The sequence below is a fragment of the Hippocampus comes genome, unplaced genomic scaffold (genome assembly GCF_001891065.2).
Source record: "Hippocampus comes isolate QL1 unplaced genomic scaffold, H_comes_QL1_v1.1 scaffold144, whole genome shotgun sequence".
Lineage (NCBI taxonomy): Eukaryota > Metazoa > Chordata > Actinopteri > Syngnathiformes > Syngnathidae > Hippocampus > Hippocampus comes.
In genome coordinates this window covers 464,056-476,360 of record NW_017805782.1, presented here as the reverse complement: position 1 = coordinate 476,360, position 12,305 = coordinate 464,056, and the positions used below count along the sequence as shown (strand labels likewise).

The 12,305-nt window shown below is 49.9% G+C and overlaps 2 protein-coding genes across 5 annotated transcripts in view; both read left to right on the top strand.

The window, feature by feature from the left end:
- Window positions 1-1,998, top strand: part of batf (basic leucine zipper transcription factor, ATF-like) — a 6,413-nt gene extending 4,415 nt beyond the window's left edge. Inside the window, exon 3 of the mRNA XM_019885056.1 lies at window positions 1,328-1,998. Within this exon, the coding sequence (XP_019740615.1) occupies window positions 1,328-1,549 (222 nt within the window). The 3' untranslated portion in view covers window positions 1,550-1,998. The remainder of the gene's footprint in view (window positions 1-1,327) is intronic.
- Window positions 1,999-2,268: 270 nt separating this feature from the next.
- The window catches only part of flvcr2b (FLVCR choline and putative heme transporter 2b), a 27,245-nt gene continuing 17,208 nt past the window's right edge, over window positions 2,269-12,305 (top strand). The window contains exons 1-10 of one of the 4 annotated variants that reach the window (XM_019885053.1): window positions 2,276-3,788; window positions 4,666-4,807; window positions 6,306-6,446; window positions 7,635-7,702; window positions 7,790-7,893; window positions 8,569-8,679; window positions 9,381-9,486; window positions 10,118-10,229; window positions 10,994-11,049; window positions 12,012-12,200. In XM_019885053.1, coding sequence (XP_019740612.1) covers window positions 3,222-3,788; window positions 4,666-4,807; window positions 6,306-6,446; window positions 7,635-7,702; window positions 7,790-7,893; window positions 8,569-8,679; window positions 9,381-9,486; window positions 10,118-10,229; window positions 10,994-11,049; window positions 12,012-12,089 — 1,485 coding nt within the window. In that variant the 5' untranslated portion in view covers window positions 2,276-3,221 and the 3' untranslated portion in view covers window positions 12,090-12,200. Of the gene's footprint in view, window positions 3,789-4,665; window positions 4,808-6,305; window positions 6,447-7,634; window positions 7,703-7,789; window positions 7,894-8,568; window positions 8,680-9,380; window positions 9,487-10,117; window positions 10,230-10,993; window positions 11,050-12,011; window positions 12,201-12,305 lie in introns of all 4 variants that reach the window. The other 3 variants (XM_019885054.1, XM_019885052.1, XM_019885055.1) reach the window with 3 other exon arrangements.

Here is a 12,305-nt window from a genome sequence, read left to right as displayed (position 1 = left end):
GGGGGGGGTTCTAAGAGAGGGGAGGGGAAAAAAATACAGATTCTGAAGCGAACCCATACACAGGTTAAATATGTTAAATAAAACACGAGTTAAAGGAGTACACTTAACAAACAACATCTACCTAAGAACGTTGTTAATGAGCACCATTTACAGCGTGGAGATGGAATTTCCTGTAAGCGCTTTTATTGTGAAAGCCAAAGCACACTTCTTCCTGTCGTGGAAGTAGCTGACTTAGCAGTCCGTCTCCGATGAATATGAACGGTCGCGTCATGGCTCATGCTAGCAAAGCATTTCAAGAGTACGTGTGCGTGCCACTCCCGTTGTCGTTGACGCACACAGCTGCGCGAAATTTTATGTTTCGGTACATATTTTTTAAACTCAAAATATATACACAAATGAACACCAAAAATAACTGTCGCTGCTGTACTGTCAATTTCTTGATTTGCCCATCGGCAGAGCGACATCAAAAGGTTATCCTGCTTGACATGAGCGTGTCATCTCCATTGCGGTTATCACACACACGGCTCGTAAAGGAGGACATGTTGTAAAAGGGTTCAAATAGGATGGCTCAATGAAAGTCCGTTTTTTTTTTTTTTTCTTTATCAGGACAGTTATTGTGGTCATGGGCGTCGTCGCTTCTTCACTGATAACAAGGAAATGCGTGTCGGGTTGCAACATTTCTGAAAGCCCTCCGAGGGAATTTATGGGAACAATTGTGAATGAAGCAGCGATTACAAACATTTCTGGTTCGTTGCTGACAGGGCGATGACATACACCGTACAATGAACTGGGGGAAAATAGATCGAAACTGAATTTTGACGAAAAACCGAGTGCGGTGGCTTCACGTGGTGGTTGGGAAGGCTCGAGATTCGCTCCACAGATTTCTGCATGATACTCTCCATCAACGTCACTGCACGGTCAGAAAAAAAAAAGGCTCAATACTTGGTCCACTTTACATGTACATGGTGTTTTCTGCCGTGAGCGTTTTCCGATTTCCGAGGCATCAATTGGTTGCGAGCTTCCAATTTGCCATCCATTCAAAAAGAAACTGCAGCCATTAAGGTTGCTAAAATAATGTGGGCAAACGGAGTTCTGCATGAAAATCTGCCATATTGATGTTCAAATTCAACGCCCTTACATTAAAACGCACTCAATTCCCGCTTGAGTCGCATCAATTCCAATGGAGAGTTTTCAATTTGGAATACCTCCAAAAATTCCACAGCTTCAAGAAGCATCCTGGACATTCAAAGACAAGATTCGACCCCCACAGCAACTCGAAACAAGCGTCTGATCGGTCCCTGCTGTTTTTTTTTTTTTTAACGATCAGGAGAGCGAGAGCCTGGAGAAGGAGAACGCGGCACTAAGGAAGGAGGTGAAGCAGCTGACGGAAGAGGCCAAGTTCCTGTCATCGGTGCTGAGCAGCCACGAGCCGCAGTGCGCAGGCCTTGCCCCGACCTCCCCGGACCTCCCGTATCCGCCTCCTCACCACCACCACCACCACCACGCCGCCTACCACCAGCACATCGCCGTGCCACACTACCAACACTGACCTCACCCCAGCGGGAAGATTGCCAGCCATCACGTCACGTCGGCACCCTTGGGACCCCTTTTTATTCTCCAAACGCTCGCAAAGTTAGGTACACCTGAACGACCCCGGTGTACCTAATTCCGCGTGCTCTGTCGAAACGCAAACTCTTGTCGACCCACCGAGCAGTCTTTGTTTACATGCTGAGAAAGAACCCTCGCTGATTATTCATTTGTACGTTTCCGGTTTGTTCGATTTTTTTTTTTTTTTTTTTTGCGGGGGGGGGGGGGGTCATGAAGCCCAGTTTTTTTTTGCTGCGTAAATCGAACCCCTCAAAAGCTCAGGCGATGTATTTCAATGTTTTTGGGACCAATTTGATTGTTTGACAAAGCGAATGTAAAGTCGAACCGAAGTTTGACGAAAGGAGATATTTATTAAATGTGGAAATGCCTTGTGATCTCCACTTCTCCTCATTCGACTGGCGTCTTCTCCTCTTTTCACAGGACATCCTTGATTCCAAGCAGGCTCCCTTCTTGACTTCCCGACTTTACATTCTTCCCTCCTTTTGTTCATCTTTCATCACTTCCTTTCATCCATCCTTGTGTCCTTCCATCCCTGCCCGCGTGTCCGACCTTTTTCGTTTTCTTCGCTTTCGCACCATCCCTCTTGCCTAAATTCCTTCCTTCCGTCTGTCCTCCATCCTTCCCTCCCGTCCTCCTTGCTCTCTGTCATCCCACCGTTCACAGCATCCTTGTTTGCTCGATTTCAAGCTTCCTTTCAATCAGTCCCGCGTTCCGTTTGTCTTTTCCTTGCATCCACGCTTCTCTTGACTTCCTTCCATCCCTCCTCTCTTCTGTCCTTCTCCCCTTTCCTTTCTCTCTCTTCCTTCCTTTCACACATTCGGTATTTTCTTGTTTTCTTCCGTTCGTGCCATCACCTCCCTTTCTTTCCAAAATAAGTCACTTCAAAAAAAGTCTGTACTTTTGTCTCTCATTGTTTTTGTCAGTGTGAGTGTTTGAAAAACGTGCAATACGCGGGGAAGAGGCGCACGTGTTCGAATAGCCCCCCCCTCGCTTTTGGGGGGGGGGGTTATTTCTTCTTTTCAATGTCAGCGTTTGGCCTCCTTCCGGTCAGCGAACGCCCACGCGAATGACCCGGATGTCTTTGAACTCGTTCTCACACGAAATGAGTCGAGTTTTACAGACGAGTGGAAAATGTCGCACGTGCTGACCGTGACTTTGGGCCACTCGTGACTCGGCTCGGACCAGTTTGAGCGACAAGCCCGCAGGCGTGCTTTTAAGGTCCGGCTCGGTCGCGGTGCGCGTGGACGGTGTCATGCTGCCGCCACGTGTTGACGCTCGAGGAAGGAAGAGCCAAGTCGGAACGAGGCGGGGGGGGTGGACTTCATCTCACTCACTTGCCCCCGCTCCCGGATCGAAACAGACGCCGATATTTTCGCGACTCGGACCCGCCACAAGCCAACTTTGAGTCCAGAGACGACGACCTCAATTGACGTGGAACTTCGGCTCGAGTCGACTTCAGCCACCCCCCCCCCGCGTCTTTAAAAAGTTGTTCCCGGTGAGTTCTTTTCGAGAATTCCACCAGTCACCCCCACTCCGCAATTAAAAAAAACAAAACATTTAAACCGGCCCATGTGCCGTTTTAAACTGCTCGCACACGCGCCGACGAGCTCGCCATGAAGGACGAGTCAGACGAGAAGAAGCCCGGCGAGGAGCCAGCCAAGCTGGAGTCCGGGGAAGGGCCGGAGGGTCTCCAGCGGCTCGCCGGTCCGAGTGAACCCGCCTCGGTCGACGGAGTTTGGGAGACGCGATTGTACAAGCGTCGCTGGGTCATGGTGCTCCTTTTCAGCTCCTACTCGCTGTGCAACTCGTACCAGTGGATCCAGTACGGCATCATCAACAACATCTTCATGAAGTTCTACCAAGTGGACGCCTTCACCATCGACTGGATGTCCATGATCTACATGCTCACCTACATCCCCTTCATCTTCCCGGTGACGTGGCTGCTGGACAAGAAGGGGCTGCGGGTGGTCGCCCTGGCCGCCACCGCGCTCAACTGCGCCGGGACGTGGTTCAAGGTGGGCAGCGTCCAGCGGCACCTGTTCGCCGTCACCTTCCTGGGTCAGTTCTGCTGCTCCCTGGCCCAGGTCTTCATCCTGGGCATGCCGTCCAGGATCGCCTCTGTCTGGTTCGGATCCAACGAGGTGTCCACCGCCTGCTCCATCGGCGTCTTTGGAAACCAGGCAAGTGGCATTTAAAAAGATGAATTGAATGTTTTTTTTTGTTTTGTTTTGTTTTTTGTTTTCTGGCTGAGCGGCTCACCCATTTGCGGTGTTTGAGCCCCTTCGGTGCCATCTTTGGTGGCAATGAATCACGTATGGGCAAGTATCAATACAGGCTAACGATACTTGAACCAAAAGAAAAAAAAAATCGTATACAGAGGCCGAGTCGGCAGTAGTTGGCGCTGTACCGTGGCGCTTGGACAGATTGTCTTGAATGACATTTCTAATGTCAAAAGCATAATAAAAAAAAAAAGGTCTCCAGCACAAGGAACTATGTTGATGTGGATCTGTGAGGGGGAAGGTTTAGGGGTTTGAGCATTTAAAAAAATAGTTTCACTTTTTTTGTTTTTTTTGTTTTTGTACAATGAGTGCCTGGTGTCTGTTAAGGATAAGGCATTGGGTTAAACTTTGTTTTTTTTTTTTTTGTGTGTTTTGACAAAGATTCAAATTCTCTTTGTATGATTCATACCAGCCATCAGTTCGTCATTCAATTTTAGCGATTGCCTGTTTGGCTGCAGCTGTTGTTTTGGTTTTTTTTTCTTTCCGTTTTTTCTTCCGAGAGATGGCATTCATTTGCACAACTAGTTCCATTCCACACTGGCGCCGTATCCGCAGTAACTGCCATCTTTTACAGGCAATGCGAAAGAGAAAAGGATGCCTCCATTTGAGGAGTGGGGTTTTTTCTGATACCGACGACATATTTGAGGCACGGCTTCCCTTTGAGTGGAGGCCTATCTTTGAGTAGATGTCGTGCTGTTATATGAGGGTCGCGTCGATGACGGTGACATCTTGAAAGCGTGTCATGTTGTTAAAATGATGCCGTCCGTGCCTGCCGCAGCTCGGTATCGCCATCGGGTTCCTGGTGCCCCCCATCCTGGTGCCCAATGTGGACGACATGGACGAGCTGGCCCACCACATCAGCATCATGTTCTACATCACCGCCGGCGTGGCCACCTTCCTCTTCATCCTCGTCGTCTTGGGTAAGAGATGAGCCGTACCGGACGATCGGATTCAAGATAACTCCCGATATCCCCAAACCGCACCCACGTTATGCCTCTTGTATCGTCGTCGGATGAGAAGAAAGCGTGGAGTGACTCCCATGTTCCCGTACAGACAAAACCGCCTTTGATAACTCCGCTCGTCGGGCGTGGGAACGCGGCGCGGGACGAAAGTCGCGGCGTTAAACGTACTGAGGATTTGCGGGAAGCCATTTGCATCGTATTGAAAGAAAGGAATTGTCGCATGGGAGCGTGCGGACCCTGGAATACGAGTGAAGGCAACGCTTGTTTGCGTTCAGCAGCACAGGAGGAGACTTGTCAAGGCATTCCATAGTAGCGCCATTCTTTCCGCATTTGCGCCGATTCCCAACGCTCGTTCCTTGTAACTGCGCTGAATGTCGCATTGTACGAGGCTGTAAAAGAATCGGATTGGTTTACCTTTTTGTCTCGTTTTTTTATCTCAAGAGGAACAAGCTAAGGATGAAGCGAGCGGCGATGTGCTCAGCTGCGTTTTGAGTCTCATTGTCGTGCGAGCTAAACATTTGTCAGCTGTAGACTTAGCATACAAGTAATTGGGGGGGGGGGGTCTCGAATCATTCCAATGATGACAAACATTGCCCTCATTCAGAACAAGTTTGACCGTGACAATGCAGCGCTTTCCTGGTTGGGACAAATGCGATAGTAAGGGGCTAAGCTAACAAAGCTCAAGGAGATAGCTTGCGTTTTTCACACAGTTCAGGTCACAAATACGGATGTGGAGAATGGCTAACATGCCTTTTGTCCCTTAAGGTTGCCTTATTTCCGAGTTTTGCCACACGCGGTCCTCAGGGCCTGAGCTAGCTTTGGGTTAGCTAGCATTTTGGACAACTTGGATCACAAATGGAGTACTCCACAAGGTCAAGTTAGCTAGCTAATGTGTCATCAAATTCACACTTGAAATGGGTTCAAGGTGAACTTACTTTAGAAAATGGACTCAAACGAGCGGCCAAAGGGAAAAAAAAAACAAGTCTGCGAGTGAACGTTGCTGTTTTTCAGGGCCGGCGAGATACTTGGCGTTGGTTAAAGAGGCTGCGATTGTCACACGGGTTCTGCGCTTCTCATTTGAGGTTAGCTGTCAAAACATGCAGGGAGCTCATCTTCTATCAGGGCATCTTTGCTCAACATTCATGTGCCGTCTGGTTTCACATTCGCAGAGCGAGGTCAGCCGTGCACCGTTATCGCTCCAAAGCTAGAAACAACCTTGTTTTTTAGTTCCCGGAGATAGAGGAGAGTTCCCGCTGTCTTTTTTTTTTTCTTTTTCTGAACACGAGGCCTTCAGGCACAGGAATCGGCGGTCACGTGATGGACCGGAAGTGCAGGTCGGGGATCAGAGAGCGAGACGAACAAACGCTTTTGTGCTCCGGCTCATCATCTCGCGTGTCGGAAAGCTCAAAGATGTTCCCTGCGTTGACCTTTTTTTTTTTTTCCTCTCTCTCTCAAGTCTTCCAGGAGCGTCCCAAGCTTCCCCCGACTCAGGCTCAGGCCACGGCTCGACGCATCCCGCCCGAGCAGTATTCCTACACGGCCTCCGTTCTCCGGCTTCTCCGCAACAGGCCCTTCATCCTGCTCATCGTCACGTACGGTACGGCTGTCCGTCCGCTTCTTTGGATCGCGGCCGCTGTCGTGGCCTTTGACCGAATGGCGCGGGTGGCGACTGAAGGGGCGCGCTGTGGTTTTGTGAAGAAGCGGAACACCGCACTCGAGCGCCTCATTGTGACATCAAATGCTTCCATAGGTTTCCTTCTCATCTTCCGCCCTCGATGGTCTCTATGTTGAGAGTGTAACACAATTCGAGTTCCTCTTTTTCATTTGATTTGTTGTCTTGAATCATATTTTCGCTGCTCTAAAATGTCCCGGAAGGGGATCTTATCTGCCACGCTCATAAAAAATCCACGGCCACTTGTTGGTCACCCGAAGAGGATGGGAGCACGTTGTCGTCGTCGTCGGAGGGGTCCAAAGTTTGTTTACGGTCCGCCAATGATTAACCGAAAAGCTCGAGTGGCCCGCCCTCGCACGAGCGCCTCTCGGCCGCCGGCGTCCCGCGTCGGCGGAACCTTTGGCGTCGCTTGAACTTGAACCCCGTGCCACCTTGTGTTCGGCACCGTCCGTCCGACCGTCGAGAGGTCGGAGATGTGTTTGTTGCGGAAGCTTTCTCCAACTGCGGCTCGTGAGCAAAAACGGCGCCCTGCCGCTCCTGCTCATTCAAGTTCCTGCGCGGGAGCTTTGCCGCCTTCGCTACGGCACGAATATTGGTTGAGTTGCCCCAATTGGTGTTCAAATATTTGCCAAGGCGATTGTTTAAGGGTTAGGATCCCTCCCTTTTGTGTTTTTTGATTTAGTTCTGAATATTAACTGGCGTGCATTTCGAACACCAGACGGCGACGATTTTTTTCAGCGCTTTTGATCTTTGTCTGTTTGTTTGTGCTGGAGCGGAAGCGAAACAGATCATTGCCGGCCATTGTTAAATTCCTTAGAACAGAACCGCTGTGTTTTGCTGTGTTTTTTTTTTTTTTTTTTTGGGGGGGGGGGCATAAAAACATCCAGAAGGAATCCTCAAAGCCTTCGACAGTCACAGGCCGCCTGCAAGGTGGTCTTGACAGCACCGCCAAAGAGGTCCTGCTTTCTTTCCTCTTTGTTTCTGAGCTTCCCGTAAGCAAAAAAAAAAAGACGCAGCTGTAAAACCTTGAGGATCTGTTTAACATCAAGGAGCACATGTGTCTATTTTTTTGCCCCTTCTCCCCCTCACTTTTCTCTGCTTGTCGTCTTCCAGGCTTGAACGTGGGCTCTTTCTATGCCGTTGGCACCTTGCTGAACCGCATGATCATCGAACACTACCCGGTACGAAAACCTTGGCGTACTTCTTGTCGTTGCTTCCGAGCGGAGCTGGCTGGAGGCAAAGCGTAAACGTTGTCGCCACTCCTCCAGGGCGAAGAGGTGAACGCGGGCCGCATCGGCCTCACCATCGTCATCGCCGGCATGGTGGGCTCCCTCATCTGCGGCGTGTGGTTGGACCGCACCAAGACGTACAAGTGAGTGTCCGAAAGGGCAGACCACCGAGGGCGATCTGCGAGCGCCGCGGAAACACGCATTTGTTGACGGTCCTTTCGGACCGCTCGCTTGTTTCTCCGCTTGTGCATCAAAGGCTCTTGGGCTGTTTATCCAGGTGTCGCTTTCAAGTTGACCCTCGTGTGACTTGCCCCCCCCCTCCCTAGCTGGCCTAACCTGCATCCATGTTGTTGTTTATTTGCGAGAGGATGGTCCCTGCAATTGGCGGAAAGTTGCAAATTTAGCCTGCGAGTTGGTGCTTGGCATAAATATGAACTTCCCGGTTGATATACGACAACTGGACCGGAGCTCTCTTTCTTTTTTTTGGGGGTGCGGGGGGGAAATCCATTTTTTTCGATGGATTTGGCGAAGGCAGTCAAACGAGGGTGTCGCGTGTCCAGAGGCGTGCGGTCAGGGGAGGCAGGTGAGGCAGAGCCTCACCTCTGAATGCGCATTGCATTGCGCAATCATCACAAACTGGGCTCGATACGTGCAACTGGCTCGTGCTGCTTGCCGTATAGCTAGCTGTATGTCACAAATATAATGTTTAGCCAATTGAATAAGCTACCCTTTTTTTTTTGCTTTGTATATTTGTAAATCTGACACCAAAGGAGTCAGTGCCTCACCAACCATGCCACTGCCCGTGTCTTCTTTTGCAGGCAGACTACCCTGGCCGTGTACTTCATGTCGCTGGTGGGGATGGTCGTGTACGCCGCCACGCTCGGCCTCGGCCACCTTTGGGTCGTCTTCATCACCGCCGGAGTTCTCGGGTAACGGCGCGGAAATGACCATTTTCCAAACTGTCGTGCTGGAAAGCCAACATGTGCATTCAAAGCAAAAAGATGTACCGTTCCCCTTTCATTTCGAGAAACTTGACGTACGCCGAGATACTTTTCGGGATGGCATTTCGTCAAGTCGGCCTTTTTTTTGCCTGCTCCTCCAAAGAAGAGGCCGAGCGCGCTCGCTTCGCGCCGGTTGTCACTCCCGGTCGTAGCGACACGTACGCCACAAGATGGCGAGCCGAACGCGAACACGTCTCATTAGTGGGCCGCGGAAATTAGCTTCGGACAAGACGCAGGCGTACGGCGCGCCCTTTAAGCCACGGATATTTGAACAAAAATGCCGCCGCGACCCTTGGACAGACGATGTCGCAGTGCGTCCGGGAATTCGTTCTTCACCTGACCGCCATGCGCGTTGATTTCCAAATTGAAGTCAAAATGGAGAAAAGGCGAATCCTTCCCGTGTGTGTGTGTGTGTGTGTGTGTGTCACTTCCACTGTATTTTCGAGTCAGCAGTTCCTCTTTCACACGCTGATCTTTGCTCCACTCAGATTGTGGACATTTACACTCTTTTTTTTTGGAGGGGGGGGGTTCCCAGCTGGAATTTTGTTGATCGAAAATTTTTTTTAGAAGGGGGGGGGGGGGGGCAAGAAAGATGAGTGTTGTTGATGATTATTAGTGGGCTTTTTCAGGTTCTTCATGACAGGCTACCTGCCGCTGGGCTTTGAGTATGCCGTTGAGCTGACCTATCCCGAGTCGGAGGGAACGTCCTCCGGACTCCTCAACTGCTCTGCGCAGGTAAAGGCGTCGCCGCATCCACAAATAAACAACGGGATCAAGTTGTGTCGCTTTGTGTTTATGGTCGTCCCAAGTTGGACTTTTTTCTCGTACTGCTACAGCAGCGGACCCAAACTACACCCCGCCCCCTCAACAATACCACAGATAGATATATATTTTTTGTGGGGGGGGGGCGGTGAAGAGAAAAGGTCTTACTTACTTCGCCGCCAGTTTTGGCTGTCACTTCCTTGCCTTGCTCGGAGCCGTCACCGCTTCCTCGTGCCGCGTCTTAAAAGCAGCCGATCTCTCTCTCGATTTGTAACATTCTTGGCTTGGCTACTCTGATATAAAATGACAACTTCATTCTCCTTCTTCTAAATGTATTCTGGTGAATTTACAAGCATATTCTCACGATGTTCCAATATTGTCGGAAAATGTCGGTTGCCGTCATGTTTCTGACGCCATTGCCATCAAATGAGATCAAATCTTGAATTCCCCCCCCCCCCCACCCCATTTCCGTGAAGCCGGAATGCTCTTTGGTCTTCTTTCTTCCGTCGCATCCGACGGCATTTTGATGTATTTATTTATTTATTTCTGGAAAAAAAGAAATCAAAACCCCAAAAAGATGATTGGCATGTTTGTGCCCGCGCAGGTCTTTGGCATCATTTTCACCATCTGCCAAGGCAAACTCATCGACAACTTTGGCACGCTGCCGGGAAACATCTTCCTGTGCGTCTTCCTCCTGGTGGGCACCGTCATGACAGGTAAGACAAGATTTTGACATCTCGCCACGGCGGCGCCGCGCGCCGTATTTCTTTCTTTTTCCCGTGCTTGATCATATTAATAATGACGGTCAACTCATGAAAACTCTCTCAAGAACTATCACCAAACATGTATTGACACAGTGCAATACAAGACATCTTTATTGATCTAGTTACGTGTTCATATTTGTTTGAATGCCTCTATTGAATCGGGCACATGAGCTGTGAAGCGCAATTCATTCATTCATGCATTTATTTATTCATTTTTTTTCGCCGTTGGTTGAGCTGTTTATGAAAAGCGGAGAAACGTACTTCCTACTGAAACTGATTTTGTAACAAAGTAGCTCGCCCCCCCCCCTTCGATCAAATGTGAGCCATTTGGTTCCAAAGGTTGCCATTTGCTGCCAAGTCCAAATTTAAGATCATGATTTGTGTGCCTTGCGGTGGTGCAATTGTTGGAGAATCTCGTGTTTGGACGGATTCAACCTTTGAAAGCGATGACACGTTTATTGCAAGAGCTATTTCGAAATGAATTGTACATGTTTGAAGGTCATTGCTGGAAACCATGTCCTGCTGCATTTCCTCGGCGACACCCAAATGCCAAAATGTGGCAGTATTGTTACAAATTTGCCAGACGTCGTCGTTTTCACTTCCCAGGGGATGAAATCAATCAGACGGGGTCCGAGACTCCTCGTCCTCACGTTGTCGTGGCTAAAAAAATGTGAACCCATGTGTCATTTGTATCGTTGTCGCCGAATGACCGGCAGGCTTCATCAAGTCGGATCTGCGGCGGCAGAAAGCCAACGTGTCGGCCAAAGCGGAAGTAAGTGCGCCGGAGCGGTCGTCTTCCTGCCCGTTGGGGGTCTCGTGTTTGTCCGTTTTGCTTCTCCAAACGCCGCCTCGCCGCTCCTCGTTTGTCGACGCTCCGCCCGCGTTGACGTCTTTGCCCCTTTTTTGCATGCTTGAGAAAGTTCAACCAAACGCGTCCCCGTTGTTTTGATGAACTTTGAGTGACAATGATCCTAATCTCTCCAATCATGACTTTGTCCATGACTACCATACAGTACTAACTAACGAACTAACTAACTAACTAACTAACTACTAAGTGAGGGTGCTGGTGATATTGGAACTGGACAACAAGTTGAACCTTTGCCACCTTGGCGTGAAAGTTTCTGACGACGAGGTTTTGAGATTTCTTTGAATTGGGAGATACCATTGCGATTTGCGCTACGCGTTTGGAGATTTGGCCTCAAGATGGTTTTGATGGCAATTGCATCATGTTGCAAATACTGCACACGGAGGAGACAAAGTTTTGGCTGGAGGAACGAGCATTGATTGGCGATGCCTGGTTTTGAAAAAAGTGATTTTTGTGCCAAGATGCAGGCGCAGCTTTGAGAAGGAGATGCATGCGGTGTTTTCATCTGCCAACTTTTGATGAGTAGACACGTTGGGGCTGTTATTAATTGGGACTGCTGCCAGCAGGCTGTCGCAAGCGCTCGCAACCCGTCCGTCCTCTTCCTCTCCACCGTCTCATTTCCTCTCGGTGTTTTCCTCGAATCAAAGCAAGCAAATCCGATCCAAACAAGAACATCCGATGATGAGTGTGCCCGACCGCTTCCCCGACTAACTTCCCCACCCACCGTTCCATCTTAACACGGCATCAGCGCGCCGTCTAACGAGGTGTCCCTGCTTGAACGCGTCTCGCCTGTCGCCGCATGACCTGTCGAATGGGGTGAGGTTACCGTGGTGACGAAATGCCAAGTGACGGGCCGGCTGTGATTTTAGGCGGAGGCGATGACGTCGGGACCAGAATACGGCGCCGCGACCTTAATCTCCGGATCTCAGACTCCGCCTCCACTCTAAAGCCTTCTGTAAACAAACAAACAAACAAAACAAAACAAACAAACACGCCCCCCCCCCTCCAGAAAAAAAAAATTCTCTGGAAATCATAGCGCCGCCTGCAGACGCACCGAGGTAATAATCACACGCCACCAATCTGTCTGCTTCACTGTTGCTTTTTGGCTTTGGCCGCAATCACGCGAATGAATGCAAGGCAGCTTTTTGCCTTCAAGCCGCAGC